The 25,891-nt window shown below is 37.2% G+C and overlaps 2 protein-coding genes and 1 long non-coding RNA gene across 5 annotated transcripts; all 3 read left to right on the top strand.

The window, feature by feature from the left end:
• Positions 1–1,033: 1,033 nt before the first annotated feature.
• On the top strand, positions 1,034–12,908 carry ctdsp2 (CTD (carboxy-terminal domain, RNA polymerase II, polypeptide A) small phosphatase 2). The gene is made up of 7 exons (XM_014991896.2): positions 1,034–1,672; positions 5,419–5,585; positions 6,983–7,084; positions 7,301–7,357; positions 8,745–8,837; positions 9,089–9,274; positions 9,809–12,908. Exons 1-7 carry the CDS (start codon positions 1,612–1,614, stop codon positions 9,932–9,934), a joined length of 792 nt encoding a protein of 263 aa, XP_014847382.1. The 5' UTR covers positions 1,034–1,611; the 3' UTR covers positions 9,935–12,908.
• LOC148158385 (uncharacterized) lies at positions 7,364–7,882 on the top strand. Its single transcript, XR_015763772.1, has 2 exons — positions 7,364–7,525; positions 7,580–7,882. It is a non-coding gene; the product is annotated as an uncharacterized LOC148158385 (long non-coding RNA).
• A 2,194-nt stretch (positions 12,909–15,102) lies between the features above and the next one.
• tmbim6 (transmembrane BAX inhibitor motif containing 6) lies at positions 15,103–25,285 on the top strand. Of its 3 annotated transcripts, none has more exons than XM_014991895.2 (10): positions 15,103–15,248; positions 16,571–16,678; positions 16,775–16,883; positions 19,008–19,128; positions 19,230–19,278; positions 19,387–19,484; positions 19,566–19,645; positions 20,648–20,748; positions 20,891–20,966; positions 24,400–25,285. In XM_014991895.2, the coding sequence occupies exons 2-10, from the start codon at positions 16,623–16,625 to the stop codon at positions 24,421–24,423; spliced, it is 714 nt and encodes a 237-aa protein (XP_014847381.1). In that variant the 5' UTR covers positions 15,103–15,248; positions 16,571–16,622; the 3' UTR covers positions 24,424–25,285. The 3 variants fall into 3 exon arrangements, with proteins under 3 accessions (XP_014847381.1, XP_014847379.2, XP_014847380.2); XM_014991893.2 differs by having other exon boundaries at positions 21,762–24,470; XM_014991894.2 differs by having other exon boundaries at positions 15,106–15,244; positions 21,762–24,470.
• The last annotated feature ends 606 nt before the right edge of the window (positions 25,286–25,891 follow it).

Here is a 25,891-nt window from a genome sequence, read left to right as displayed (position 1 = left end):
ATAAGAAGTGAGGTTTCTGCCCAGGGTGGCATGAACTGTGGGGAACCAAAAAGTCACTTGAATCTATCTATCTACTAAATAAATCATATAATCTGATTGGTTAACCTGGGTCGCAACTCGACCGCAGACCAATCACCTTTGGATTTTATTTTTAATGTATTGGATTGTGGCACTTGTAGCCTTCCATACCCTACATAAGATGGCCAAAATCGTTTTGAGTTAAACCAAAAAGGCCAAAGTTGTTCACAAATACAAGTGATGCCCTTGGTTCTATAGTTGTGTTTGTTCTTTTGTGACCTCTTATATCAGTTGTTGATCCGCTCTTTTCGTAATTTTGACACTTCTGGAAAGGTTTTCCCCTCTTCAATGTTTCCTTTTCATCTATGTGTAATGACTGTCACTGTTGTTCACATTTCCTTAAATGAAGGTATGGTGTGTTTATCTTGTAGCCAACTTCATTTTGTCAGGCCTCAGTGTGATTTCCAAAAAAATTGGTTAATTTTATTGTTTAATGAGAGGGGAAATTATTTTTCTCCATACCTCTAAATAGGTTTGGATTTGGCTTTCTTCCCTCCTCCTTAATATATTAAATCATCATTTAAACTCGGCTGAGTTTTGTCTATTATTAAATGATTTCGACTATCTACAACTTCTAAGTGTGACCCCGAAATAAGAAAAAACAGAAGAAAAATTGTTGCACTGTTTTGATTTGGAAGTAGTAAATATTCAGCTTGCAGTTAAACTAACAAAACAGATCTTATTCTAACGGTTTTGTCCCGCATTATTTGCGTGGATTTGTGTTTTGTTTATTTTCTAACGTTTCATAAACAAGGCGCGCGCCCATTTGCACGAGAAGCGCTGGAATGTGTTCGGCTGGGCGCGTGCAGGATAGGGAGGAATGCCTTAGCCACGCCCCCTCCCCACCCCCCCTTCCATCCGTATCGTCCAATCGGAGAGAGGGGACGGTTTCAAGGCGCCCGAGGAGTGCGGTCCGTGGAAAAACAAAACCCCGCATAACATCAAAACCCGCATTTTACAGCCAACTACCGCCCGGAATCCGTTTTTCTGTGTCGGATTTTACGTTTCGCAGCAACAGACGCGGGTTTTCGCCGCTCTTCGGGCCGTGCGGGCGGTGTTGTTTATCTGTAGTAAGGGGGGGCTTGAAACCGACCTCCCTTGCCCCATTTCCTCGGTTGTTTTCCTTCTCTCGCCTGGATTCTCCATGTTGTTGGTGCAAAAGTGACGGCGGAGGGGGGCTGCTCGGCGGCTATCACCACCAAATAGTAGCGGTACACCCGAGGAGACGGAGCGGGCAGAGAGTCGGATAACCTCCGGGAAACATATCCAAGTGCCTCGCCCCCCTTGCCTCCTCCTTCCTCCCGAGGCAGCCGACTGAAGAACAAGAAGCATCGGTGTGGAGAAGAAAGAAACCAGGCAGGGACGAGATAAATCCGGACCGTAACTGAGGCGGGTCACACGGACGGTAACCTCGGTGAATACTGCTGCTAGAGTCGCCTTATCAAAACAAAAACAAAAAACCCCAATGAGGGACGCCCATCATCAGTGCTCGGGGACAGGATTTGAGGATTTTGAGGGCTCCGTGATTGTCAGATGGAAAGTTCTGTTATCACCCAAGTGCAGAAAGAAGACGTCCAAGTGTCACCGAAAGCAGGTGAGCTCATTAAACCCCCGTAGCTGCTGTGTTTATGCCCACAGCTCGGGGCCCCGAGCTAGCTGGGTTTATGTGTAATAATAAAACCTTGTAAGAAGAGCGCCTGTTTTTATTTGACAGTTGAGGGCTGCGGTCTGAAAGGCGCGCTGCCTTGTTTTGGCATTTCCCCCCTCTCCTCTTCCACTCCACTCCACGCAGGTCTTAAGTGATCACTGTGGAATACCCACGCTTATCCTGCTCATTTTATATGGCGCCAAAAAAATCTGTTTTCCTTCTGAGATCACCAGAGAGGAAGAAGAGGGGGAAAAATAGCATCAAATTACAAATGAAGACGTGCAGCGTTAGTTTTATATAACAACACAGAAAATGTGTTTTATAGTTCGCGATGTCCATTACAGCCCGGGCTTAGCTATTGTTGATCCTGTTTGTCTCTTTCTGCAGTGGGTGCAAATCTGTGGCTCCTCTTCGTGTTATTGTCAGTAGCGGCACTAAGGAGGGGCCAAGGGGGCTTTTAGCCCCTTTATTAGGAATGTTAGCAATAAAAAAAAAATCTGTTTTGCCTGAAAGAGGAAGGGAAGAAAGTTCAATTCTCTCTAGATCATGTGAGTATGTTAAAAGTTTAAACAGCTATAGCATTTTAGAAGCTAATTCTAATTTCATTTAATGGCTTAATTTTTTTTTAAACTAGATGTTGCAACTGTTTTTATGGAAATTTTGAAGACAAAATGTATGAACTCTTAAGAAAATAAACCAAATAGATAAAAAATAATATATTGTATGCATCTAGCCATCTTGTTTTAAGTTGTTATAATCTTGAAAAGCACATTATCAGGTGTCACAAAAATGTACACAAATGAGCAATAACAATAAACACAGTCAGAATAAATAGTAACAGCCTATGTAGCCTAATTAAAACCTAGAAGAACACAAGTATAATAAAGTAAATAATATTCTTAAAAAACTGTATATATGTGTGTTCGTGTGTTTATAGGAAGGAACACGATGTTCAAAATGTGACACACCCACTACCTCCATAGTCCAGCCCACTGAAGACACCTCCGATTATTCTATTTTTCTTTAATTATTATTAGAATAAATACAATTACTTTACATGTGCTAATCATTCTTGCAGTCAGTGTCTCAGATTTATTACTTCAGTGTTGGAAATTTAAACCATTAAAAAAAAGAATATTCTACACAGAGAAATTCAAAGTAAACATAATTCATTTCTGTGACTGAGTTAAAAAAAAATATTCCTAATTTCTAATAGAAACTGAATTTTCCATGGGCTTAATTAGGCAAGTTCACACATGTAAAATCAGTGGAAATGTATGTAATATTTGGCGAATATTTACATTGTAAAGCAGCAAATTGACCCATAAATATGCATTTATTTTTACTTAAAAGGGAAAAATGACAATTGTTACCAACTAGCTACCAGAAATATATTAAAAAATAGTCTGGATTGTTTTTGTTTTCAGCCAGCTGACATGCAGTGTGCAGCAACAGCTAGTGTACAGACTTTACTGTGTTCCTTAACGTGTCAGTGTAGATTGTTTCTCCTCATTTAAAGTTTTTTAAATGAACGGCATGGTGAAAATGTTTTGAAATTTATAATAGTACATAAGAATTTTTTTTTTAATTTCTGTTAATATATGTCCTGACTTTGCCCTCAGATGATGTCAAACGCCATTTTGAAATCATGAACACTATGTTTTTAGCGTGTTTTTAGCTGATTTTTGGTATCTTTGTAATTAAAAATATTAATTTACAGCATTTTTAAAATGTAGAAAAGTTCAAAAACAGAACTCCAAAAACTCTGTTGTTGCTTTTGGCTTTGATGGTACATTTCTGAGTTCGGCTAACTGTTTAAAAACTGAGTACATTTTTAGTTTTTATGTGTTTTCTTTCATCGATCGACATCAGGATAAACCTGCTGAATTAGGAATTTTCTCTCGGATGTGCTTTGCTTCTGTTTCCGGCTGGTTTGGCACCGTCCCGCGCCCTGCCAGCAGCAGGCACAGCGCTGTTTCTGTCCTCTGGACGCCAGAAGCATCATATGCGCCTCTGGCTGCAGCCGATCGCGGCGCCGCTTTAGGGTTTTTTTTCGGAGCAGGAACTGGGCGTGCATCCTGCCGCGCATGAACGCTGGGATGTTTGCTGGTCGCAATAAGGAACAATCAGGTGCGGCGGCGCTGACAGCGGAATGCACAAACACTCCCTGTCCTTTACACGCCCATTGTAGCACCGCTCTGAAACATTTGGTTGTTTGCACACTTTGCTCAGGATTGAAAGAGGCTTTGCTTCACTAATTCGGCCTCTTGGTTCATGTTTTATCCATAGAAGATAATCCAGCCTTAGAGTGTCAGATTCTTTGGCTTGTATCTTTTTTTTTTTTTTTTTTTTAGATTGTGTGGGCTTGGGTGATATTTTGCATTTTTTTTGGATCCATCTGTCTGTCACTGATAAACCTCTGAGAGATTAATCTTCCCATCCTTTTCACATGAAGGGGAGTTTTTCTGTGTTATGTCATACGTATCTTTTCCCTGGAAACCAAAAGACTGATTTAAATGCCAAATGTGTGTGTTAAATCTTTAACCGTAACGTCGTCTATAAAGGGAAAAAGGTCGCATGCTTATCTGCAGTAACTGTATTGAGTTGCAGCGTGCTTTGTCTCAACATGGCGTTGTGTAACAGGGTTGTTGCCGTGTTTGCATTACGCGTTTAGAGCAGCGCCGATCCGGGTGCAGGCTGCTGGTTGGATGATTAAATACTGAAAAATCTCATTTTCAAGTTTCTAAAAGCATTAACTGTAAATACACTTTGATGCACTTTTTCTTTTAGTTTAACATCAATCAGATGCATTTTTGACATGCAATCTGACTAGTTTTCTTTTCTCAGCTCTGATTTTGTTTTCATTAAATGCAGAAAAATGAAGCTCTCCTATGAGTTTTGCACTTATAGAAATGTGTCCTAATGATGCAGTTTTCAGCTTGATTCACAACTTTTTGTTCTTTTTTATGTGAAAAGATTGTAAAGAGAAGCAAAAATCGGTTTCTGCCAGTGAAAGCCTAATTGGTGCATCTCGGTTTTCTCCACTCTCCCTCCCCCTTTGCATGTTTATTCCAGCGATCACACAATATTGATGGGTTTTAAACTCTCGTTGCGTTTCTGTGCAAGTCCTCACACGAAATGCACCAGAGGGAGGTACGGGGGGGTGGGGGGGACTCACAAGAATGCCTTCCTCCCCTTTTCTTTGTCTGCAGCACAGGTGTTGCATGGAGCTTCGGGTCTGATCAAAGGCGAGCCGCGGTTGTCTGTGTGGTCCGGTCCGGCTCGCCATTTCTGGCCGAAAAGGGCCCTGGGAGTTTAAAACAGCTGGAATGTTTTCTGTCTGTGTTTTCCGCTGAAAAGTGTGGGTTTTCCCGCCCTCTGCGATTATGTAACCTGTACCAGCCATTTCCAGCAGAAGCAGCAGCGGCAGGCGCATTAGAAATAGATTTCTGTGCATGGGTCTCTGCCATGCATGTCGACAGATGGACGATGCCTTCAGGAAAATGGGAAGTTCAGAGTAGATTTTGCAGGCAAATTGCATCTCATTACACTACATTAAGCACTTTTTTTTTGTTTATTTAAGCTTTTTTTTTCTTTTTTTTTTAAGTTAGCTTATGGGAGTTGTGGGATTAAAAGCTGAGGCCCCACTTAAGATTTTCCCCTCTCCCTCTTTCTCTCGCTCGCCCCTTCAGGCCAGGTGAGCCGCTCTGCCCTGAAACAGCCTCGGAGTTGTAACATCTTCAAAGCCCTCTTCTGCTGCCTCAAAGTCCAGGATGGCCCCAAACCGCCTCAGCCGCCACTGCCGCCGCCTTCCCAGCATGCCCTGCTGGAGTCGCAGGAAAATGGGACGGTTGTCAAGGTAACATGGATATAGAAATCTTCACATCAGGCTTGTTTAGGATTCATTTCATTATATGTAATAGATGGTGGCCAAGTGCTGATTCTTTAAATGTTCTTTTCTGTTTCACTCTTTTTCATCCTCATTTTGTTTTATGATATTTTGTACATATTTTATCATCTTTGCTACAAAATCTGCACCAGATATGGACATCTAGGACTGTAAAAGTCCCCCCAACTGTCCTAAAAGCATAAATGCATAACATGATGCAAGTGATTAATCGGATTAATCGATTATTGAAATAATCATCAACTAATTTTAGTAAGCGATTAATCATTAACTGGAATTTGACTTAAAAAAAGATATTATAAAAAAAAAACTTAATCAGAGGGTTAAATAAGGCACAACTGTACAAAAATATAAACATTTTGCATTTAAGATAAAAAAAAAACATTTCTATGTCATAAATATGTCTTACCCAGAACTTTTCAAGTAGCAGTTTTAGTTTTGCCTGTTTCAAATTCTGTGAAGAAAATCTCCAATTAAGCATCTTTTTTTATATAGTTAATTTGTTTATCCAAAAAATAATCAGTGTTTTAATCCTGCACTGTGTTGATGTTAAGTCAAGCATAAATATTGATGTTGGAAATATTTTTTAGCTGCAGATGCAGTCTTTGCTACAAATAATCAATAGTTCAGTAAAGGAATGCTGTTACTGCGTTTTAGGCAATAAAATGTTTATTTTTTTAATTTAATAACAAAACAACTGAATAATTTGTTTATTTGAATCTTAATATAGTTTTTTTTAAAAAAAGGAATACATAATTAACTTAAATAAATTTTTATTTGATTAACCAGTAGAGTAATTGATTACTAAAATAATCGTTATCTGCAGCCCTGCTACCAAATACCAAGCGATCCTGCAGATTTTCATGTTGCAGTTCAGTGCAGCTTTACTTTGCTTTAAAAGAAATGAATGCTGAAATCAGCTCGTCAGAGTGATTCTGCAACGTTTAGCATCACGTTTGGTAATAAAAACCAGTCCCTGCTTGGGTGTTACTTTGCTTTTTACAGGCTCACAAAAAGAGTCTTTCTCTAACTTGATTTTCCTTTCCTAATGGATGAGCCATTCCTGTTACATAATAAATTAATTATTAAACCCCATCTGCGTGGAAAGATGGAGATCTTAAAAAATGACACTATTGTTTCCCTCTTAGAAAATCAACTAAAAACATGTAAAGATGCTCCTGAGCTGCAGCTAAAGGAGATAATCCTCCCTGTTCTCCTGAAACTGAACTCATCTAATCTCATTTTCCCCAAAGAGAGAACATCGAATGAGTCGGGATTGATTTCCAGAGAAATCTCTGCCTGGTAGGGACGAGTTGTGTTGTTATAAAAGTGTTGATGTTTCTCCTCAGCCATCAGAAGTTAGCCTCCTGCCTGAGCTGAATGCCGAGGACCAAGGGAAGGTCTGCGTGGTCATAGACCTGGATGAGACCCTGGTGCACAGCTCCTTCAAGGTACATCTGCCTCTGGTTTTCTTTTATATATATATATATATATTTTTGCATTTTGGATGCATTTTTCTTCATAAAAGCAGTGATTTTTGGAACCTCCAACCCTGCTTCCTGCAGGGCGTTTGTAGAGCGACTCGCTGCCTGGTTGTTATGTAATGCCATGTGAATGTACGCAGCGTGCCAACCCTCCCCTCTCTCCCTCTGTCTTCTCCCCTCCAGCCTATTAACAATGCAGACTTCATCGTGCCGGTGGAGATAGAGGGGACCACACACCAGGTAAACGGCCATGTTTGCTGTGGGCGAGTGGGGTGGAGCCCGTCCATTAGGTTTTCACACAGAGACGTGGCCACGGATCCCCCTGCTGGCCAGATGTTGAACAGAAAGTGGAATCAAAGGAAAACAGTTTTTATTGACATGCACAGGAAATGTTACTGCTTTTTAAATGTTACTACTTTAAACATATTTTATTTTAGAAGAGAAAATAAAATATGTTTAAAGTTTGGGGTGTCCAAAGTGTCCCAGTTTGAGGATGACACAAATGTATTTTTAATCAGGCAAACATTTTTATTGACATAATTTTCTTGCGATGGAAAATGTTAAGTACAACATAAAGTATTTGTCTGTTTACAACCAAACTGTCATAATAAGTAGAAAAGAGTTGAAATGATTAATCATTTATTAAAGTAATCATCAACCAATTTAGTAATGGATTCATTATATGCACTCAAAAAAGGCAATTTTTCTGAAGAATCAACATATTGAGAGCAGTAATTAAGCCAAACCTGTACAAAAACATATAAATGTTGGATTTAAAATAATAAAAAAAATTCTCCATTTGTAAAATGTACCCAAAACTCCGGAAGTGACATTGTTTATTCTTCAGCTAGTTCATGTTCTGTAAAAACAAATCTTAAGCCCCTTTTGTTATCCAGTTATTATTAATTGGTTAATAATAAAAACACAGATCAGCCCTACACTACGTTGATGAAAAGTCCAGCAGAAAGGGCTGAACCTTTCACATTTTGATGTTAGAAATATTACTTTAGGTGCAGCATGCACTAAGGGAATGTTATGTTATTGCATTTTATGCAATGAAATGTTAATTTTTTTATTTAAAAAAATGAATTTAATTATTTGTATATTTGCATCTTGCAATGTTTTTTAATATTGTATAGAAAGACTTAAATTAAAAATCAGTAAACATGACGATTTTTTTATCCGATTAATTGATTAATCATGAGAATAATCAATTAATCGATAACTAAATAATTGTTAGTTCCAAATATTCCTTATTACAAAACTAAAAATATACAATGACTTTATTTGTTTGATTTTTAGTTTTGACTTGGCGATTTTGACCCACGTGACTGAAAGTCTGGGCGCCCCTGGTTTAGAGCTGAGCACCCCAGCCTATGTATGAGCATGTGTAAATGTGATTAAGTTAGAAATGTGATTCCTTTGGACTTGATGTGCTGGTAAGGATTCCCCCAGTGGGCCTCCGCCTGGTTCAAGTAATCCAGGATAGGCTGGTTCACGCTGGCGCGGCCTATTCTTGATTACTTGTTTCAGGAAGAGGTCATGAGCAGCTGATGCATGATTCGGAAGGGGGGGGGGGGTGCATGAACGTGAACCTGTTTTGCTTACAGCCTGTGTGCCTCTCCAGGTGTATGTCCTGAAGAGGCCGTACGTGGATGAGTTCCTGCGGAGAATGGGAGAAATGTTTGAATGTGTGCTGTTTACAGCCAGTCTTGCTAAGGTACAAAAACAGATCCTGAACTCCATCTTTATTTTTTATTGTGTGTCAGCAAGTTGAAGTGTTGCGTGGCTGATTTAAGCCCTGATCTGTCAGATGTTGTTCTGCTTTCTCTCGCCTTTAGTTCCTGTTTTTTTAGAGCTGCCTGACCTTGTTATTAGACGCCCTGAACACATACACAGCTCTAACAATCCATAGACAGTTCTTCATTAGTGTGTCCTCGCACGTCCCCGCTCTTCTCCCTCCTCCTCTAGTATGCGGACCCAGTGACGGACCTGCTGGATCAGGGCGGCGTGTTTCGGACCCGACTGTTCCGGGAATCCTGCGTGTTCCACCAGGGCTGCTATGTGAAAGACCTGAGCCGCCTGGGGAGGGACCTGAACAGGACCCTCATCCTGGATAACTCCCCTGCCTCATACATCTTCCACCCTAATAATGCTGTGAGTCAGCGCCTGCCTCCTTTTCCCGCTTCCCAACCCATTTGTTTTTAAAAATTGTGGGTGATATTGCTTAAAGGTGACCTATTATGCTTCCTTGAACAGGTTAGGATAAGTTTATCAGCGATACAAAACATGTTCATTACGTTTTTTGCACCAAATCGTTCTCAGATAATGAAATTTTAGTCTTCTCAGTTCGGAATGAACCGTTTTAGGGCATCTTGTCCCTTTAAATCTAATTAACCTGCTGCTGGCCACGCCTAAGAAACTCATCATTTACACTCTTATGAGAAAATGGCTGCAAACAGACGTGCAATCATACAACCGTACATCTTTGAAAAGCAGAAGTAGAGCCTCGTGCACAACCAATAAGAATGCAGCAAGTGGTTTCTGGATTGTAAGACAACAAAACCGTTTCTGAGAAGGAATTATTTACGTAGAAGCCAGTTTTTAAAAATATTTTATGTCATTTGTAATTTTATTTCATTCAGGACTTTCTCATCTCTGTTAACGATCTGTTTTCTGTTTGTCCTCCAGATTCCCGTGGTGTCATGGTTTGACGACGCAGACGACGCTGAGCTGCTCAACCTGCTGCCCGTGTTCGAGGAGCTCAGTAAGGCCGAAAACGTTTACACCCGGCTGGACCAGCTCCGGGAACAGTAGTTCTGCTCCTCATTAGTCTGCATTCGCCCAGAAAAAGACGCCGCCGCGTTTTACCTTCGCACTCACGTGCAGCTGGTTTGGGGATCTAGTCCAAACCTGGCGATCATGACAACCACTTCTGTTCTTTTTTTTTTTTTTTTTTTTTTTTTTTTTTTTTTTTATATATAAGCACTACAAGAAAAGACTGGGAATTAACCAAAGCCATCCCATTACAATCACTCCAGCTGGTTTAAATATGAAAGTGGATCTTTTGCCAAAGCAGACGTCTGCCTGCCCTCACTGGACTTTTGGATATGGTTTGCTTTATTGTGCCTTTTAAGGAACAAGAGTGAAAAAAAAAAGTTTTTTAAATCCACCAGATTTTTATACATTTATAGATTCCTTTTTTATATAAGGAAATCTATTTTTAAATGGTGAACATTGTTTCTCTATGCAACCCAGTTCGGTAGTAACATGGTGTACCTCCTGCGGTCGACAGATGTGCAGTTCTGTGAAAAAGTCTTAGCCCCCTTTACAGATTTCCTCTGCTTTTCTTCTTAAATGTTTCAGATCATCAAAAAAACTTTATTATTAGACGAAAACTATTTTTATATAATAATTATTGAGGGAAAAAATCTTTCCAAATTCATTTGGTCCAATATATATGAAATAATCTGTGATTAATCATATTTTTAAGGTTTAATTTCACTAGCAATACTTTTTAGAATCGAGGAATTTAAGTAGTACTTGTCTGACAACATGAAGCAGGTCAAAAGATCACACATTAACCTTAAACATAAACAATCCCTAAGACCTATCGGTTTGGAAAAGGTTACAATGCCTTTTTTAAAGATGCATGCTTTAATCAAACTCTAGTTTGTTAGCCTAGAAAGTTTGGTTCGTTTGGGGAAATGCAAAAGCGAACTCTGAAAAACCTATGTCTGGGTTGAAGTGAACTCTGGACTGGAGGCCGCTCCAGAAATGGGAAGCGGGCTAAAGCGCAGGCCATTCTAGGTAAATACAACCAAAACAAACGCGCCATGTTGCAATTTTGGTCCCCAGTTGAACCGAGTCTACCAGACTCTGAGGAGTTAAAACGGCTTGAGGCTGAAGGACGATATCCATAGATGAAGAAAACATGGGTCAGAAATATGACCTGGATAGCCTGGATCGTCAAGCCAAATGTTGCCTGGGCCAACCGTTTTCCACTGTAAAAAAATAAAATAAAATCACTGCCAGTTATTAAAACGCTTTATTTTAACTTAATGAGTTTCCCTACACTCATTACTGCACACTCCCTTTGTTAAACAGACATATTTGGTATCCATAGCAACGTCAGACTCTTGACTAGAAGCTGATAAAAAGCATTTTAGTTTATACCCAAGACAAATGTCAGTGATCAGGAACCTTCATCAGAAAGACATTGTATGGAGTTCTGGTAGTGTCAAAAAAGTATACATTTTTGTGATTTTTTTTTTCCAGTAAAATGTGCCTAAATTTCATGTCATTTTGAATTTTTTACACAGGATTTCCATAAAATACCCTTCAAGTGGAGTCAGATATTACAATTTCTTATTGTTTTACTACAACTGGGAGAGGAAAAAAACGATAAACGATTTTAGACATGCAAAATCCCCAGTTTTGCAGCTATTATTTCACTAAAACTTCTGTAAATTTGTTTTAGTTTACCTGAGTTACATCAGTCTTTGCACAAGTGGATCTATGATTTTCAGAAGTCTATAGCCTTATTTATATTTTTCAAAGGTTTCTATGCAATATAATGTAAAAGATACAAATTATTTAATATTCCAGCCTTCTAAAACTATAACAGGTGCTGTGATGCTTACACTTCTGATGGAGTCTCCCAAGTGTTAGCTTCATTTACATATTGATTATTGAATGATTGATTATTCCTGTTGTTTCAACAGAGGGTGAAGGTCTGAGATGAAGAAGCAAAAACTGGAGAAGTCTTTAAGGGGGCGAATACTTTTTATGGAACTGTAAATGTTGCTGTATGCTTATTTACATCAAATCAAAGTGGATTCTACTCATTTGTGCTGTAAACAAACTTTTTTTCCCAAACATGCAATATAAATAATCGACGTTCAGATTGATATGGTTGAATAAACGGGCGAAGATCTTTGGTCTGATGTAAACAGTTACACTGGATAAGCTGGCACATAGGATGAACGTAAACGTTAAGAGTTTTCAGACAATACTTCATTTGTTACTGTGTTTTTCTTTCTTTCCAAACGACAAACAGCTTGCACTTGTTTTATATTGACAGTGCTGAAAGTAAAAACTGTGCCTTTTGGAAACAGAGGGACAGAGAAACGCCTGAACAGAGATTTTGGAGGCCTGCACACTCCCTGGTGTCATGCTGAGCGTGAGAAAAATCAGTCAGGAGCAAACAGGTGGGGATGCCAGCAGCTCTGGTACTTACAGTGCAACACTTGAAGCTATCAAATTTGATATTTTGAAATTGCTAAGTGTTTTTTCTATATATATTTATTGGCCAAAATAAAGTTGTAATTGTCCAGAACTTCTTAATGCGCAACATTTTATATTGTGATCCATTTTGCCTGTACTGAGGCTGGCCTTGTGTTTTGCTGTTTATCTGTGCCTATATAACACCTTTTGCTGATGGAATGATCTTCAACCTGTTCAAATATAATTTACAGAACAAGCGTGAATCTGTGCTTACATCATGTTTTCTATTCATGTCGTATTTCATGAGGTTTTCTTTGGTAGGATGGTTTTTACGATGTTTGTTTGATGCAATTCTTGCCTGCATGTTGATGAGTCAAATATGAAAATGAAAATGTATGTTGTAATGACCAAAAGTATTTGAAGAAGTCTCAATTCTTTTGTGTGTTGCAAAAAATACAAATAAAAGAAACTTTTTATACCTGATCTGACCAAAACTCTAAAAACAAAAGAAAAAGAAAAAGGTGCTACCAACTTTGGTTTTACAATAAAATTTAGTTATATTTTATATTCTTGGTACTGTATGTGTCCTTTCATTTTCATTTAAGCTACATCTATAAATATTTACATCCATCTTACAGTTAATGCATGTTTTGGTGAATAGATTTGCCAGAAATCAATAATAAAGAACAAGACGTTGGGAAAATATAAAGCATTAAATGGAGATATCACCTCTTTTATGACAATCTGTTTTAAAATACTTTTATTTTATTTTGTGTATTTAAATTAGTTTTAAAAAATTAAATCTCTAGCAAAAAGATATGAAAACCAGTCCAATTTATTATATTTTAACATTTTTCGTACCTTAACTTGTTCTAACCAAATGTACTTGTAAATTTGTACATTAAAAGACAACAGACTGTATGTATGGAGATAGCTTTTTATTTTAATTTATTTTTCAGTCAGGTTTGATTTGTGTTTCATATTTAAAATGCAGCAAAAATATTCCTAGGATACAATGACTCATTTTATTCTTTTTTTTGTATTATTATTATTATTATTATTATATTATTATTATCTTATAACATTTATACAAATTCACATTGATTGTTTTGAAACATGCAAAGAAAATAAACCTGGATGGACATTTTTACTCAGCTTTTTGGAATCACAAAAATGTCTTCTTGTAATTAAATTTAACAATTTTTACTTAAAACATTTTTAAAAATTATCTAACCTTACTTTTTTTTCTTTGTCAATAATGTTTTCAAATGAGAAATAATTACCAAAACCCCCTAATGTTACCCCTAATGTTTAATCACATTAGGGGTAACAACTAAATTCTGAATTATGTATCGGTAAAAAGACAATTATAGGACTGCGTATTTATCTCAACGTAGGCAAAATGTATTCAAAACGAAAGTGATAAACATTTTTACATGCTCGTCATAATGAAACATACTGAACTGTTAGGTGCATTCATAAATAGCTCTAACTTATTTCTATGTGACCAAGCTAATTATTAATATGAGCCCTCTGATATTTCACGTTCAAACTAAAAACTAAAATTAGACTTAACATTAAGTCAAGTAATCAAGCAATGACGTCGTTTCGCAGTCTGGTTACAAAGAAGCGACTCATTACATGACGGCCATTTTAGGTGAACGTTTCCCAGTTAACGCATCAGGAAGTGGCAAATAGATTCGTCAATGAGCAGCGACTCTGTTATAAAATTACACATTTGTTTTCACAGGCAGTGTTCACATAAAACAAAGCAGATTATTTATTTACCAAACGCAACAACGTCGCCGAAATGCGAACGTCACTGCAGCTGTACGAGGATGAAGTTGGCGTCTGATTCGGAGCTTCATTAAAGGGCCATTGCAGAGTTTTAATGCCATTTTGGGTATAGCCTCATTCAATCATATTTATTTGAGTAACTTTTTGGAAAAGAAAAAAAAAATACTTATAGATGTTGTTTTACCATATCGTACTTTATACATTTACATGAGTAATATTTTTTAGAAAGTATTGCTACTCTTACTTGAGTAAAGTTTCTGCATACTGTGAAGTTACTTGCAGTAACTGAATGAAAAACAAATGATACAAATCTAATCATTTTGTGTTAAGTGATATACTTCTTCCATCTGTCATTACAAATAAGCCTTAGTTTAAAAAGTTTTACATTGAAAAAAGATTAGAAATGTGTTTCTTCTGCCTTAGTTAGATTTTTGTGATAATGTTATTTACTTGTACGTTTCTCATTTTGGTCTTTAGCATGTCAAGCTTTGGACATTATGTCATACAGCAATTGCCTACCAAGATGGCCGCTCATTGATGTGGATCATTTCCAGTTCAGATTATGTATTTTTTCTGTCTGATGGCATCATTACAAAATATTAAGTCAGATGTTGTGATCCATTATTGGAAAAGTAATTAAAAGTAGCCTTTTTACCAAATATGTTTTGAGTAATTTCTTGGCCTGCTACGTTTAACCTTTACTGGAAATAAAATACATAAAATACATACTGCTCTTACTTAATTACAACTTTTGGATACAGAAACCCCAATTAAGATTTTTTTTTCGTTTTTTTTTTTTCCACAAATAAATTCCAGGTTTTATTTATTACTACCTGTTTCTAAAGAAGTTACAATCAATATGGAATAGTTCACCTATGTTTTGATCAATCTAATCAGTTTAGTTGCTGAACTGATCATAGGTGAACCCGCCGTTTACTGAAGCTACAAATCGAGTGCCGACTTCGGTGTAATGAAGTCTTCTGGGTGTTTCCATGGTGACATCAGCAGACTGACTCGATCTGACTGACACGTACTGGTTTGTTAAGAAACTGTAGCAGCGAACGATCCAGGAAAGATCCCGAACATTTCGGAAGGCAGAGCCCAGTAGGTGTGCTGCCCCAATGTATTTTTTTGTATCGGTGTATTTTAATGCTAGCTGTAAAATCGCCACTGGTTATAGCAGCAGCTTCCTGTTGAAAAATACCGAAGACGTCGAGTTGTGTTGACAGATTTAGCAACCGTTAGCTACGTAGCTAACTAGCGAGCTGGGCTAGGCTACCGACGTTAGTTAACGCTGACTTTACAACAGCTATTCATAACCACGTAGCGCTTTTTTTGTCTGTATTTATAAATAAACTTTTGGGCTACCTTTAAATTTGAACGGCAAAACTGAACTCTCGCGTCTGTTTACACAGCTTTTATTTGCTCGGTGTATTTGTATATGTGCTAGTTAGCCGTTGACATTTGATGTTAACCAGTGGTTTAACGTCTTGTTTAAATTACGCAATTATATTGTCGTAATTTGGTTTAATGGAGTACCAGACGGTGATTGATTTTAAATGTAGACTATTTAAAATAATAGTTGTTTTTATTGAGAGAATATCACTGAGTTTGTATTGTATTATTGGGTGTTAAATTTTAACTGAAAATTATTTAAATATCTACAATTTTAATATCTTAAACTATTTTAAAAATGGTTTAAATATCTAGAACAAGAAATAATTACCAGAAATCTATTTGTACTCAGACTAGTGGAAAAACTAAAAAGGGAAATCCAACTGTTGACATTATCTATTGAATTTGATATTTATTAACGCCTATTGTAATAGATATATTAGCTATTGTTTATGTATGTCAACACAATTAATTTTGATTTAGAATAAAAATTTCTGGAAAGCCCCATGATCGAATACATATATACAGATTACATGTTTGAAAGGTTACAGCATCAAAGGAGCTGATTTCTGTCAAATCACATTTTTCCTTAGTGACTGTTTTAAATGCAGTTATTGTATGCTGATATATTAATTGTAAGTTCACACTTAGCATGCTAAATTGCATTCAGCCTGTTAGATTGATAACAGAGCTTACTTACATTTTTAAAGATCTCAAAACAGGCTAAAAGCTCTGATGAGAAGTAGTGAGGAAAATTTGTATTTATTTTAATTTATATTTTATTAAAACACATCATACTAACCAATCTCTCTCAAAGCTAAATTATTTGACAGTCCTATTATTTGTTTATCTTTGCTAGAAATTATTTATTTTAAAAGGTGCAAACATTTATGTGCAGCAAAATGAATTGTTAGCAAATCCTTGTCCTTAACTATCGTTGAATCTGTGCTGTCTTACACAGACCAGTGTTTTATGACCATACAATAAAAATCAAAGGTCAATAAAATGAAGTAGTAATTTAATTTTGTTTCACAGGAGGCATTGTTGGATCAAAACACTCTTAAGATCCTGAATACCTGATACCATCATGAACGTGTTTGACCGCAACATCAATATTGACGCCATCTTCAGGTTCTCCCAAATGTATGTAAGCTTGTTTTCGATTCAGTGTGTGACGCTCAGACGCTTTAACTCGTGTCGCCATCTCTCATACGTCTTTTGCTGGAATCTTCTCTGCAGATCTCACTCCACCCAGGTGCACCTGAAGAATGTGTACTCCAGCTTGGCTGTCTGTATGTTTGTGGCCGCAGCCGGCTCATATGTTCACGTGGTCACCCGCCTTTTGCAGGTAGGTCAGAATGAAATGCAACAGGAGTAGGTTGAGCTTTTAAATGGTGAAGCTAAGCAGAAGCAGACAAATTTGAGCTAATTCTGTCGAAATAAAACTTTTCAAAAGTTTTCAAAGATTACGAACCAACCACCACATCTCTGCTATGGTCTTATGACCAATTACATTTCATTTGTTTTAAGAAAACAAACAAACCCAAAAAAACAACTTTTTCACTCCTTAAAATGACATTGGCAGAGGTGGAATAAGTTAGATTTGAATGAAATACGAATGTGATGAGATGTAGCATTAACAAAATGTTGGTCCTTTGTGATTCAGCAGAAGTTTGGTCTTTCAAAAAAGTCATCTAAAGAGTTTAAAACAAGTTGCATAGAGAGACGTTTATGGGCAGCCAAGGTTCACTGAGATATGTGTGTGGAGAGGCTGGTCTGGACTGATAAGGCCGCTGTACATTGGGCTACGTTCACACAGCTGATCTGGATGTTTGATTACGTTTTTTATTTAGTTTTATAAAATCCTGTTTATTTTTGTGTGGTTCTTCATTCTACTAGTTAAATGTGAACGCAATCAGACTTCTGTGTTTATGGGTTACGACCCCAAAAAGAACAGCGGCAAACTTTTTGCAGAAATAAAAATGAAAGGCTCAAACATTTTCCCTAAATACTGATTAAATCAAGTTTCCACTGATTAGTTCCATTCAAAGTGTCGGCATTGATTGCTTCAGGCGTTGTTTACGTCCAGATTCTTCTGGTGTAGAATCACGACACATAATCTCATGATGTAAATGTCCAATAACATGCAACATACATTTCAAACTCTGATATGGGTTGCACATGTAAGCAATAAGTAATGATAAAGTAAAGAGTTTGATCATTTCCATTTTGATGTGCAGGTCAAACTTCTATTATTATGCCATTATCAACATATTACTTGAAATTGGCCTCAAAACAACAATATTTTAGCTAATCCTAATAATTACGTTTACAATTTATAGTCCAGAAAAATGTACCATGTCAGGCGCTTGGGCAGCCTGCTGTCTGAAGGTAGACTTGGATTGGTTTAAAACGTGACGGTACCGGTTCACAGAACTTCCTCTGCATCTGACGGATCAGCGCCAGAATTAAACACTCAGAGGTCTAATGAAGTCTGTCCCGACAGCGAAAGACCAGTTTGGGTTTGGATGTTTTAAATTCTTTCGCTATGCGGTTTCCATTTGATGATTTTAACCTTTCAGAGAAAGTGAAAGCAAACCGAAGAGGCTGCATGCTCTGTTCATCAGCTCTTTTAATACGTCTTGTTAAAACATGTAAAGATGAAGCTTTTCTTGTCCAAATCCTTATATCGGATTTAACTTCCATTTCTTTGTGATCTAATCACATAAACTACCCCAGCATGATTTCAGTGAGCCATCTGTGCAGCCATGTTTTGTGTGGACATTTGTTAAATGTTTTGTGTTCTGGTTGCAAACTGTGCTGGAGATGATGCAGAATATTTTGTTGTTCTGCCATCTATCTCACTTCCTTTTACCTGATGAACTATTAGGTGGATTATTTTTCTGTTAACTTGTCATCAAGTGGTCAGGTTTATTATTGTTAATGGTTTGCTTATGCTTAAGAAAATGGCCATAATAAAGAGGCTTTCTGTGTCCAGCAGTCTTATGATCTTTTTTGTTACATTTGTGAGGGTTCGGTTACCGTTCAGGTCTGTGTGACAGTAGGGTCAGCTGTCACACACTGTTAAACGATTCAGCACACATGAAAAACTGAGACACAACTTCCTTTTAACCTTCACAATAAGAGCGTTTTGCATGCGCTAAACTTAAAATGTTGCTTTAAAGCTCATTCAGATACTTTTGAGGTGTACATGTTTAAAAAAAATCTCTAATATCTCTAAACAGGAAGTTAGTGAATATATGACCTCATACGGCATCATTTCATTTCAGTTTCTTCCACTACACACACAGTCTTCAGATTTCTATCCTAAAAGTCTCTAATCTGTTTGAATTGTTTTTAATGTTAAAACTGTTTTCAGAGTTGATAAAAGGAACTCAGACACACTTAAAATAAACGTTTGCAACCAAACGTCGTGGCTGTGAGATGACTTTGCTGTGTGCCGTCCCTCCAGGGCGGCGTGTTGTCTGTGATCGGCTCGTTGGCCATGATGTTCTGGCTCGCCATGACACCCCACAACCCTGAGACAGAGAAGAAGAGACTGGGAATCCTTGCTGGATTTGCCTTCCTCACAGGTAAACTGATTTATTTCCAGTCTAAATTTGTACGTTTGGAAGTTGGTCTGTAATCATGCGAAGGTTCATGCTGGTGTTTACGCTCCTCTCTCCCTCTCCAGGCGTCGGCCTTGGCCCCACACTGGACTTTGTCATCACGGTCAACCCGAGGTACGTGAAAGATTAATGTGTGCTTATTATCTAAACAAGCTTTAGCCGTTAGCCTCCAGAGCTTTGGGCAGCTGGATTTACTCCTCGCTCTGGTTGGTTTCCTTCCAGCATCATCATGACAGCCTTCCTGGGAACCTCAGTAATTTTCATCTGCTTCACTCTGAGCGCGCTCTATGCAAAACGCAGGAGCTACCTGTTCCTGGGAGGTAAGGACCCCTCTGCTGGAAGCCATGTTGTTTTAGTTGAATATTATAACCTAACCCTGACTCCACTTCCTGTGCTCTCAGGCACTCTGATGTCCGGCCTCTCCATCCTCTTCCTCATGTCTCTGATGAACATCTTCTTCGGGTCTATGATGTTGTTCAAGGCAAGTCTTGAAACATGCAGACATTTTTCTACCCTAACTTCTTTATTTTCATCCTCTTTGACGGCGGATGTTATTACTGTTCACATTCATGTTTGCATATAAACCCATGCTGAGCATAACTGCTGAATGACTCCTATCTGATAACGTTGTGGAAAACATCCAGACAAAAGAAAATCGTTGTGTCTTTCTTCCCTTTCTGTGATTTTCAGTTATTATTGGAAGCGTTATCATCAGATAATTACAATTAGAGATGCACCAGCTAGGATTGCTAAATTTCAAGTGAGAGTTTTAAAAAAATATGCCAGTATTTCTAAATCTGGGCTGTCAAACCTTTTCAGTTCAACCAAAATTGATTTCTTAAATTGGATTTATTGTACAAAATTTATATTTTGCACCTTTTTGTACTTCTGTGTGTTTCAACTGCTTCTAAAAACAGCCAAAGCGTTTAAAAACAAACAAAAAGAAACATTCAGTTGTTTCTTTGGCAGTAAGTTAATGATTTTTGGTGTCTGGAAAGCAGCAGCTTATTTAAGTTAAAGTGACAGGAGGTGACCTTCTGACTAAAATCTCAATATCTGACAATGATTTGGTGGAAAAAATTTAAAGAATATATTTTGTAGCCCATAGACGTATCCTAATCTTTTAAAAGAAGCAAAGTAGGTCACCTTTAAATAAAAATAAAACACTTGTAGCATCATCTCTGCTCATAAAAACACAACATTCTGAATCCTGGATGTATTATATGCTTAGACTGTAATTCATTCTACTTTATTTATGGTTTTATGATTTCATGGTACATTGCTTCTATCAGTTTCTAATGTATTGTTAATTGCTCTGTTACGTTGAAAATTGCAACCACTTTGAGTGCTGGTCATGTGTTGTCATGGATGTGGTTTTTAATTTATTTCAGAAGCAGGTTTTCCACAGCATTTTGCTTTTTATCTATTTATTTTATTGAACCAGGAAGTTAACAGTGTTGTTGTGTATTTCTGTCCCTGCCAGGTGCACATGTACCTCGGTCTGTTGGTCATGTGCGGCTTCGTCCTCTTTGACACTCAGCTCATCATCGAAAAGGCAGAGAACGGAGACAAGGACTACGTGTGGTGAGTTCTTCTATCTGCTGTCGACACGCCTCACCTGGACCTCCTAATCTGGTTTTCCTAACCAAATAACATGCAAATGCACGTGGAGTCGCCATCGGCTCCCAGGCAGATAGTCCTAACCTCGTCTGTTCTGCTCTTCAAGGCACTGTGTGGACTTGTTCCTGGATTTTATCACAATCTTCAGAAAGCTGATGATCATCTTGGCCATGAATGATAAGGTACAGAAACTCCAGAAACGTTACTCCATCCTGCATTAGTACGGGTCGGGTCGCAGAGACGTTCCTGCAGCGTGTCACCAATGCTCCTCTGGCTCTCCTCGCCTCCAAACTGAAATAAAATTTGCCAACCGATTGTGAATTATCATTGGAGTTGCTCAGCAGACAGGAAGGAAACGCATTTCACATTCAAAATCAAAAATACTTTCTTGATACCAAAGGGAAATGAAATGTAACTCATTTTAATTCAAAATGTTCTAAGAGTTATTGTTGGCAGGAAGGATCTCCTGTAGCAGTCTGTATCACAGTGAATTTGAAGAAGCCTCTGGCTGAAGACACTCATGCAGAGGATGGTCAGGGTTGTCCATAATTTCCTTGATTTTTCTTTTTACATTTTTTATTTTTGAAGAATCCATCGCATCATCATTCTAACAAAGTTTCAGTCGTTTTCTTCGTTTTTCATTTAGCCAACACCAAACAGAGCTTTAAACATACTTTCAGTTTTATTTACTGAGGTTTACCAACTTCTGCTGCCACTGCACAAAAAATTAGCTTGTTTTTATCTAAAGGTAGTCATATTTAAAACAAGTTAAACATCTCGTTCATCTTCAGTTGAAATAATGATATAAATAAGGTATTTAAATTAGAAAAACCTGCAAAATTTCAAAATATTTTCAGTTTGTTAAAAAAACAAAGAACAAATACAAGCACTTAAGAATCTTAAAAGTTTGTTCCCTGATGTGGCTGGTTAGGCTTCTTCACAATGTAAAGACCGAGGCAAATGTTTTATATTTGTAGAGAAAGAGAGGGAGTGCAGAGATTTCACAACCTACCTCTGATGTGTAGAGAAGATGATGGGGCCGCAGATATACGTTAACAGGTATGGCTGCAACGTTCTGAGCTGTTGCTAGGACTTGATGACTCATTAATATGAGAGGTCAGAGGTCGCTGGGTGGCTCGGTTAGCGCGCACGCTGTGTGCAGAGGCGGTTCTCCTGGATTCGAATCCTGGTCTCAGATCAATGGCTGCGTCTCTTCCCTTCTCTCTTTTCCAAATTTCCTGTCAATTTACTGTTCAATAAAGGCCACCAGAGCCTAAAAATATAATAAAACAATTATGTTTAACAGCTGCTGTCTAAACTGAGCAGTTCCACTTTGCATCAAGACAACTTAACTTTTTACAGGCTAAATATCACAAGAGTTGTAAATAGTTATGCTCTAATGAGCGTATCCCAAATATAGCATAATCTGACTTCCTTTAAGGTATTATTAGACTAGAAATAATATTTATTGTCCTTCAGTGGGGAAATTCAGGTGTAACAGCAGCAAATGGACAGGAAATTTAAAGGGGCAGTATCATGGAAAATTGACTTTTTTTAGCTTTGCATCATTTTAGAACTTTATTCCCTCATCAAAACATTCTATCATGCATGTTTGAGAAGTGAGTTAATCTCTATGGCAACCATCCAGCTGTGCAAAACATCTGGGTGAGCCTAGCCCCGCCTTTTCCTCAGAGCTTCAAGTTTCCAAGCTTCCGCCTCAGAGCTGCCCTCCTCTGTTATTCCCCCACTCAGCTCCTTCAGACTAGCCTGTAGCAATTAGCAAACACCTGGTGGAACCCTGTATCTGCTGAGCTCATTATGGGAGCTGCATCTCAGAGTAACGGTGGCAAAAACCTCGTTAAGGGGTTCATAGAGGAGCCGTGTTGTGATGACTTCCTGAAGGCGCAGTTTCAGAAAGAGCAGGAGCTTTTAAAGAGGCAGAGGCCCAATTTCAAGGCATGGACAATACAGAATGTAGATTTAAAACTAATAAAAACAGAGTAATATAATGTTCAGTGAGAGTAAATATACAGTATAAGAAAATACTGTGCAGTTATTAAAAATCCAGCAGTTTCTCCTTGAAGGAACTATCAGAAGGGATTTTTGCAGCTGGTTCAAGATGTTCCTCTTTCCTCTCAGCTGCCGGTTTAAATGTAAAAGAGGTAAGAATTACAGACTGTACAGTAAGGCTTTGGAAAATACAGTACTGTTAGATACACTCTGATCCAAAGAAATATGAAACTGATGGCTAACGATGGGTAATAAAAATAAAATGTGTTTTTGTAATTAAAAAAAGACTATTTACAAGAAGTGAAAAAAAAACTGCAAACGACAGCAGGAATGTAACAACTTGTTGAATTTTACCTTGACAGTTTCCAGAAGGACAGAGGTTGAAAACTGAAAAGGCTAAAATGTGGCAACTGCAACTTTCTGTTATCTTCTCAAAGCTTGAGCTTTCTCAGCCTGAAAAATGCATTCTCCTTTTAAATTCTTTCATTTCTGCTTCCTCCAAATTTTTAAACACCTCACATCTACTGAAAATGATTAACTTCTAGTTTTCTTCACTCTGTAGCCGCCTCCACACTGAAGAGTGTTGTCAGAATGCATGCACCCAGGGTTTTTGTTTTGAGCCAGTTGATCATCGGTCAGGGTGGATTCCTGTCTCCAGCTGGTTTCTTCTTCTCTGGTTACAGCCTGGTTTATGGTGGCAACAAGAATTTTATAAACCACAGAAAACTTTCAGCTGAACTGTAATAAAACCCTCATATTGGACATTTCTCTTTGGTTTCTTTTAAGTAAATTTTGATGAGAACTCTTGAAAAAGATTTATAAACACAGTTTTATGTCAACATAGTCTTTGGGCTGTAGGCTAATGGGAAAAAATGAAAATTAAGTAATAACAGATAAGTCACAATAATACAAGATGAAAGTCATATTATGAGAATAAAGTTGTAATAAAACGTGAATAAAGTCAGAGTATTACAAGAGCAGTCATACGATAAATCATACAACAAAAAGTCCGAATAGAATAGTTGTAATATTACATGAAAAGTTATATTAGAATAGTCATATTACTAGAATAAATTTATAATAAGAGAATTAAGTCATAGTTATAATAATGAAAATAGTATGGCAAAAAGTCATGAGAAATCGTAACAATGTGAGAATAAAGTCGGAATAATGAGAATAAATTCAGAATATTTCCAGAGAAAGTTCTATGTTGTCTTATTACCAGAAGAAAATTGTAATCTTAGGAGAATAATTTAGAAGTTTTATGAATAGTTTCATGAAAAAATAAAGTGAGGAATGTTGAGCGTCTTGTCAAGTTATACTTTGGTATCAGTTTTACAAGAGTCTTTTGTAAAATTATTAGCAGCAGGACTTTTGAAGAACGAATCTAATGGATTTAATGACCTGGTCACGACAAATCCTTAATTATCAAAACCTTGTGCTCATTATCGCATTTTACAACTTCCTTCTTGTGTTGCGTCATTATTCTGCTAATATTAACTTTGTGATAATTTTATGAAGACTTGTAATTTCAACAACAAAAAATTAGTCTGACCCTAATCTTCTGTAGTTATACTAACTTATTTCTTTTGTTTATTTTTTTAGGACAAGAAGAAAGAAAAGAAGTAAAACCTGATGGAATCGGTGGTCAAATATTAAAATCAGAAAAGGCACAATTTGCGATGCACTTGGTGCTTTTTTTTTATTATTTTCTGCTTTTCTCAATCTAACTCTTATGTGGTCTTATGTTTTTGTTTTTTTGATTGACTTATTTTTGAAACTTACAAGGGTTGAATGTAAGTTTGTGGTACCCTGATGGTAGTTCCATGTTGGCTGTGGAGAACACAACACTGCAGTGATCAGGCTCGGCCTGTAGAGGGGGGTGTTGCCTAACACAGGCCCCGATTCTGAGCAGCGCTTGAAGTTTCTATTACTGTTATTTAGTGCCATAAATTAAGACAATAGACTCACTTTTAAGACTCATGTAAGATTCAGAAGCTGAATACTGTTTAATTTCTGTTTGATTGCTTATTTATAGTTTTCCTCAGTTCACAGTGGTGAAATGTAAGATTAGTGTCCCATGATTTAGAGAAAATAACCTTTTTTAGTTTTTTTTCCTTTGTTTTTCCCTGTTTTGTGTAAGAAATAACGGAACCTGTCAGAAAAAACTAATCCCATTAAACCCATCCAGACTGACTAAAAGTCACTGGACAGACTGGTTTATAAATTTAGACATGCTGGGGATGGAGACTGTCCCATCTGTCCTTTTTCTCTTTTATTTTCCCCCAGCTCATTTAACAGCCTCTTGTAAATTTCCCTAAAATCTGCTGTTGAACCTTTATTCTGCCAAATAACAAGGTTAACCAGGCAATTTGGCAGCAGTGCAAAATTATTTTTTTCTTTAAGTGTAAACTGTGAACAATTTTTGTTGATGTATAACGAAAACTACTAATTTGATACATTTGCTCAATAAATGTGTTGAACAGATTAACACTTCCTGTTTTTCCTCTATTATTTAATCTGTTTGTGCAGAAAAATGTTATAAGATTTGTGTGAAACTCTGATCCAGATGAGAAACTGAGTGAGAGGTCAAAGGTTCTTGAGCGAACAGAGAAAAGAAATGTTTGCAGAATGTGAAGTAAATTCGGTCTTCTGGTTGAAAAGCTGAAAATTTATAACAGAATAACAAATGTTCCTGTTTGTGGGTTTCCTCACAAACTGGGTTGCAGCCTAGAAAAACCAAACTGTTGTTACAAAGTGAACTGGAAATAGTTTGGCGCTGACAGGTTAAAGGTCGTTGGTCGGCGGCCATTACTGCTACAATTACCCACACAAATGATAAATTCAGAATAAGTTTGTTCCTCCGTAGAAAAATCTGGGTCACAATCAGAGGAAATATTCAGCTGTAATCCAACTACACAAGAATTTAAATTTGAAATATTTAAAACAATTTCATGGAGTTCAAATTTTCCAAGTTGATTAATCTAAAAGCAGCATAAACTATAGTCATAAGATAATTAAATGTAGAATATACTATGAAATAGGTACATGAACAAATACATATCACATTTTAAATAAAACAAAATGTAATTAAAAA

The sequence above is a fragment of the Poecilia mexicana genome, unplaced genomic scaffold, assembly GCF_051168715.1.
Source record: "Poecilia mexicana isolate PSO_F unplaced genomic scaffold, ASM5116871v1 scaffold_7, whole genome shotgun sequence".
NCBI classification, from domain to species: Eukaryota; Metazoa; Chordata; class Actinopteri; order Cyprinodontiformes; family Poeciliidae; genus Poecilia; species Poecilia mexicana.
The sequence above is the reverse complement of the archived record's forward strand: the minus strand, read 5'-3'. Positions and strand labels throughout refer to the sequence as shown.